The following is a 6,441-nucleotide window of genomic DNA, read 5'->3' on the forward strand; positions in this document are numbered from 1 at the left end:
ATGGGAACTGTAGGTGGAAGGGAATATTGCCTTGTGCTGCATAGGAAGTTTACTTCATAGAAGTAACCTATCATCAGATTTAAAAGTGATGATGAAGAGCTTTATGGGTAATTATGTAGAGTAATGCGAAAAACACTATTGTTACAAATTAGCAATAGTGGTGTGGTTAATTAATTAGCCTTCTTAATTTATTAGTTACTTATTAATGTGTTGCAAAAGCAGTAAACATGGTAGGCTCTTAAACCAGTTAATCTCAATCCTGCAATTGAAAGATGAAGAGTGGGACTGTAACTAACAAGCAAGCAGTAAAAAAGCATCCCATGAGGTAATAAATTACATATGCCACAGCCTGAAATTACAACATGAAGCTGAAATGTGCATCATATTAAGCTGAGGAAAGAAAAATCACACAATGCAATCAGATCCAGCTTGCCAGACAACACACAGCAACATCACAAACAAAGAGACACTGATGGCATTGCATGAAGATGTGAAACCTCTAACAGACTGGTTTTTTCTTTTTAAAAAGACAGAAGTGTTGTATGTATGTAACATTAAAAGGAACTAATCTATGCTATTTGGCTCAAATGAAGTCTCACCTAAAATACTAAACATGGCACCCTTTAACTATCGATAACTTAGGCAAAAGGCAATCCAGAGGAGACTAGAAAAATTGTATGAGGTTTAGAAAACATAAATCCAGCCCCTCAAGATTTTTTTGCAAGTTATTTAGTTGAGAAGAGAGTTTTTGTAAAGCATAACTGGCTTTGCAATCTCTAACAGTAAAGCTGTTACTGCTGTAAGAGTAAACAGACCTACACGGGATACAATTTACAGGCAAACGTCCTCTATTAGCCCAGTTAACACATGGAAAGGGAAGAAGCTTGTAGGCAAATCACTTTGAAAAAAGCCTTTGGACACCTTGTCTTCTTCTTACCTCAGCTTTGTAAGTTTGACAACTAAAAGGGCTATAATTCTACCTGCCATATTGTGTGTTTCCAATCTGAAAAACACTTCTGAGGAGAGCACAGAATAGCTGTCTCTGGCAGGAAAGCCTTAAAGAATGAGAAAAAAAGATCTGTCAACAACAATACTTCAGGCTGGATTAGAAAATGAATTGCTTGCTAGCAGCTTGGGAACTGAAACAACACAGGAACAAATTAAGCCATGAAATTCTAACAATTTACTTTTCTGGGGATGCTAGGGATAGGCTGGGCTACACCAACATTCTTCACCATGGAATGTGGAAGCATATTTAACCTTGCCTGAAACAGCACAGAGACAGGTCACCTCCCAATTCCAGGACAGGATTCAATGCTCAACCTTCTGAACAGACATCGGTGCAGAGTGCCTTCTAGTGGTTGTAATAAAGAAAAAATACTGGTAATTATCTCAAATGCATGAAAAAGCAGCAGTAAAATGTTAATACTACTTTCTAATAGCTAGCCGTTCATTACTTTCATTTACTGCTTTTAAAGTAAGAAAATACACGTGAGAATAATTAGAGATTTAAATTCTATTCCTTAATGTTCATGTTCTAGAACCCATGAATCAACCAAACTAAGTGTCCTTTTCTTTGTACAGCTTTAAAATTTACAGTATTTCCAGGTGCAAGAAGTACAGAAAAGGGGAGAACTAGGTGTTACCTAGGGAGGAACAATGCTAGGCACCAGCATATGCCGAGGCTGACTGACTGTGGCAATGGTGGTCAGTGGTATCCTGGGCTTCATTAGGAGTGTGGACAGCAGGTCAAGGGACCTGATCCTTCCCCTTCTCCTCAGCACCAGTAAGGCCACCTCTGGAGTGCTGAATCCAGTCCTGGACTTCCTACTACAAGAGAGACACAGAGCTACTGGAGATAGAGTCCAGAGAAGGGACAGTAAGATCATGAATGGATTGGAGCACCTTTACATGTGTGGAAACTATGAGAGCTGGGACTGCGCAGCCTGGAGAGGAGAAGGCTCAGGAGAGATGTCATCAAGGTGTACCAATATCTGAACGATGGGTGTAAAAAGAACAGAGTCAGGCTCTTTCCAGTAGTACCCACTGACAGAACAAGAGGCAATGGGAATGGACTGAAACACAGGAGGTTCCTCCTGGATGTGAGGAAACACAATTTGACTGTGATTGTGCATGGGAACAGGTTGCTCAGAGAGGCTGTGGGTGGAGTCTACATAAGTGGAGGTATTTACAAGTTGTTTGGACATTGTCCAGAGCAACAGGCTTTAGGTGAGTTTGCCTCAGTTGGCAGGTTTGAGAAGATGACCTTCAGAAGAACCTTCAAACTATGATCATTAGGTGATTCTGTGAAAATCCCTCTGACAAAGAGACAAGAGGGGGAACGAATGAAATACACAAATAAAAGGAATCTTTTCTCTACAACAAATGGTGATATTGTATGTACACAAAAACTATTTTCCCATCAGAAGCCTGATTTTCACATCTCAACTGTAAGCAATATTGCTTCTTGCATTTAGCTGTCTCCTACAGAGTTAAAATAAACTGGCAAATAATTTTGCATTTTTCTTTTTTAATTACACAGTTATAAAGAACAGGAGTTTTTTTTGTCTACTTCCTTCCTGTTTCCTAGAAGATACTTCCTCTGTCATCCATATGAACAGCCTAACAGTATTATGAGCAAACTGGAGGAGGAGAAATAAGGTGAGATGGTAAAAAACCTAAGTGACTCTGTGGCTGAATGGATAAAAGTTGGTATCTTCCCCTTCTTTTGTGCAGGTCCATCTGTGGGGGTGGTCATTTCTGGGGAAGGGAGAATAGGTATCTCAGTAACACCAGCATAATCAAACCATGAAGAATTGTGTTGCTGAGCAGAGTTAATTCTTGAGGACAAGCAGAGGAGCTATCAGGACCAGGAACCAGCTGGAGCTGAGGAGTGTTTGCCTGAGATAAGAAATCTGGAGGGCAGTGTCCAGGGAGCTGTGGCCAGGGCTGGCACAGCCAGAGCTTACTGCAGGTGCAAATGTTTGTGAGAGTATACACAACAGACTGTTGTGGTCAGCAAAAGTTGGGTATATGTGTTTGTGGCAGGAAAGGAGACAGGGATATATGTGTGTGTTGGGGGAAGCAGGAACAGGATACATCCAAACCAGTGGGAAACCACTGAAAATAATGCCATAATTTGGTTGTTCTAATCCTGTTAAGCAACTCTGTCCTAACAAGCAGTTCTGCAAATGAATGATGATCCATCCATTCCTTAACAGGAGCCAATTCACCTTTTTTACCTTTATTAACAAGACAACATTTGCTCTATTAATTTTTTCTTTTTTTTCCCCAATGAATTATACTTAAGGACAGTTCAAACTGCCTTTTTAAAGGTGACAGGTCATATATATCTTGTTTGGGGGAGAAATATTAGGGCCGGCTAAACCCAAATGTACTCCTCAGAAAAACTGAATGAAATGTTATGCTGGGGACACCAGAACTGGAATAATGCACAGTTCTGGTGTCCCCAACATAAGGAGGACATGGAACTGTTGGAGCAAGTCTTTAAGGTCCTTTCCAGCCCCTTAACATACTATGATTCTATGAAATCAAACAGCAGCTTGACCATTCACTTTTCAGATATTTCTACCCCACATTTCAGATATTTTTACCACTGACTGAAAACAGAAATGGGATAAGCCTCTTTATACACAAAAATGCACAAGACAGCACTTAACTGCTTAAATCAGGTAAGAAAACAACTAGGGGATACGTGTAAGAAATCATGTACAAGGGCTTTCAGAACTTTTTTCCCAGAGCCTTCTAAGTAGCAGAAACTTAAGAGTAGATGTAAAATATTTTTGGGTTTTTTTAGATTGTCACAATTGCATATAAGCATAATTTCCATATATCCACTAAATGTATTTAATTAAATTCTCATTTCATTTTTTTCAGTTTCGGATATGGTACAGGAACAATAAAGTCAACAGTGATGGAGAAATAAAACAAACAAATTACTGATCTACTGACTTACCTTTAATGACAGAGATCCAGCAAGAAAGAAGTGGTCCACATCAATGACAGAGGCGAGGAAGCCAGCCAGAGTGACCTCAGTGAAGTCACTTTTCTTCCTCAGGCCAATCACTATGGCCCAGGACCACATTCCCAGTATACCATGCACTGCATTATCAGACAAGGCTCGGAGCCAGTCATTTTGCTGAATGAAGGAAAACTGCAGGAGTCTGTCTGCTACAAAGCAGAATATCCCCAAACCTAGACTAGAAATAACTGAAGCTGTGCTGAAAGTCTGGAGGAGAGCATGGGCCTTTTCAGTCTCAGATGCCATGACAAAAACCATGTCACAGCACAAAAGATGTCATCAGGATACACACTGCGCATTGTCCTCTGTATCATTAGTTGTTCTGTAAATGTCAGACATCAGAAAGAAATTTATTAGAAAAAAAAATCCATTAGCACAAAGCATTTGCTATCACAGGTACAACTGAGCATAAAAAAACCCGAATTCAATGTTTGCACTTAATACTCCCAGGGAATTTTTTAATTCAGTTACCTTGTTGACTTGAACACTGCAGCTCTGAATTAAAACACTTGTCCTGTTTTAATTAGAACAAGCACTAGTAGCATGGAAAGCTCTAATTCCACTTACTGAAATCTCAGGTTTTACAAAGTAATTTGAAACATGTCTATGATAAACCATTGAATACGTTTTAAGATTCCTTCTGGTCTTAAATACATTATATCGATCCAGTTAAATGCTTTACACTGTAACAACAAAAAAAGAAGCAATTTGAAGGATTCTTAGGGCTGATGTTTGAAACTCCCAGATCTGTCTGGTACAACAATTGTTAAACCTGAGTTTTTAATCTGTAATCCAAACCACTTTTTGATTTATACAGTTTGCAAACATATGTATTATCACCCTGGTACCCCTTCCTGAGCAGCTCCTTGTTAGCCTGAAGTAGAATAAGCTTTAAGAAAACCAGAACCACTAAAATATATTCACTATTTGTCACAAACACAAAGACAACAACCATTCAGTCAAGCAAAGTAACCAAACCTAACTCCTTACAGGGCAAAACTACACATGCTTTTCCTCAGCATGTGCTCCAGCTGCAAACTCTGGTGTTACTTTTAGGACTTGTCTGTTCTCTGCCACATTACCTTCATAACTCCTCTTTTTGCAGAGAAAAAAAGAGAGAAAATGAACTAACCCCAGTCATTTTACTTTTAAGGTTGACTGTTCAAATTTGAAACTAAAATCATCTTTATTAACATTAATAATAACATAGAAGTTCTTACAAACTGTTTATGTTCTGTAACTGCTATGAAAACCTCTTACACAAGGTGACTTCTTGGGAATACTTATTTACCTTAAACAATTGCTTAACACCTTTTGCCACTTTTGTGCAATACATTGAATCTTGATAATCCTTCTTCATACAGTTATATTAGGTAGATTTTTATATTGAATGGACTTACTGCAAGTATATTAGTCTTCCTTTGAAAATTAGCAACTATGTGGACACAAAGTAGTTTATGATTTTAAACACATTACTGATTGTAATTCTCACAACAAGCAAGATGTTTCTTCCACATTATTGGCATGCCTGTTTATTGCAAGAATTATTCACAAAGTATGACTACTGGCTTCTTTATAGGAAAAAAAAAAGAGCCCCCTGAATCATTTATTTGGAAAACATTAAAAAAAAAGAGAGAAGAAGGCATGAATAATACATGGGCTTTGCACAGAGATGAAAAAAAGTGGGTCAAGTTGAGAGTCTGTTAAGCATGACTGTGCCTCTTCTGAGAGAATGTGTAGACACAAAGTATTTCCTGAAACACTGGAAGTGCCATTTTCTGGTGGGTGACTTTACAACATACAGTACATTCCTGAATAAATTTCATTTTAAGGAAAAATTGGTGATCTCCTCACAAATGTTTCTTCTAAATAACCACCATGTCAGATTTGATTTCAGTTAAAATTACCATAAAGACTGTGTACGAATCCGGTCTGTGAAGAGCCGATGTAGCGACATACCTTTATGCAGCACATCAGTACTCAGAATCAAACTTACCCTTGGTCTAGGAGGACTTGTTTTTCCCATTGCACCTGCTCTATTCCAGTAGCAAATGTGGTCTATGCCTCAGTGTCTCTCTGTCCTTCCTGGATCCAGTCTGCCCAGTCCAGTGCAGGAAATACCAAACACCATTTGTTCCATCCTAAATAAAACAAAGCAGGCAGCAGTAAGCACAGACACTACACACAGCACTTTAAGCTCTCTATAAAACATGCATGAATCTGAACAATAGGAAAAAAACCAGAAAGAATAAACATATATTTAATTAATTTGTGAACAAATATAATTGAGCTAAAAGCATCTTCAGCTAGGGCTTTGGAGCTCTGTTAAAGAAAGCAGGAAAAAAGACCATAAAGCAAGGGAAGAGCAGAAATAAAGCTGGAACATAATAATATTTAAA

General features: G+C 38.4%; 1 protein-coding gene across 1 annotated transcript in view; it reads right to left on the reverse strand.

The window, feature by feature from the left end:
• LOC103809306 (chromosome unknown open reading frame, human C5orf28) overlaps window positions 1-6,184 on the reverse strand; it is a 10,007-nt gene extending 3,823 nt beyond the window's left edge. Inside the window, exons 1-2 of the mRNA XM_009082135.1 lie at window positions 6,002-6,184; window positions 3,977-4,364 (exon numbers count right to left, since the gene is read on the reverse strand). Of these exons, the coding sequence (XP_009080383.1) occupies window positions 3,977-4,300 (324 nt within the window). The 5' untranslated portion in view covers window positions 4,301-4,364; window positions 6,002-6,184. The remainder of the gene's footprint in view (window positions 1-3,976; window positions 4,365-6,001) is intronic.
• Window positions 6,185-6,441: the final 257 nt, after the last annotated feature.

This window comes from Acanthisitta chloris, unplaced genomic scaffold (assembly GCF_000695815.1).
Source record: "Acanthisitta chloris isolate BGI_N310 unplaced genomic scaffold, ASM69581v1 scaffold22949, whole genome shotgun sequence".
Lineage (NCBI taxonomy): Eukaryota > Metazoa > Chordata > Aves > Passeriformes > Acanthisittidae > Acanthisitta > Acanthisitta chloris.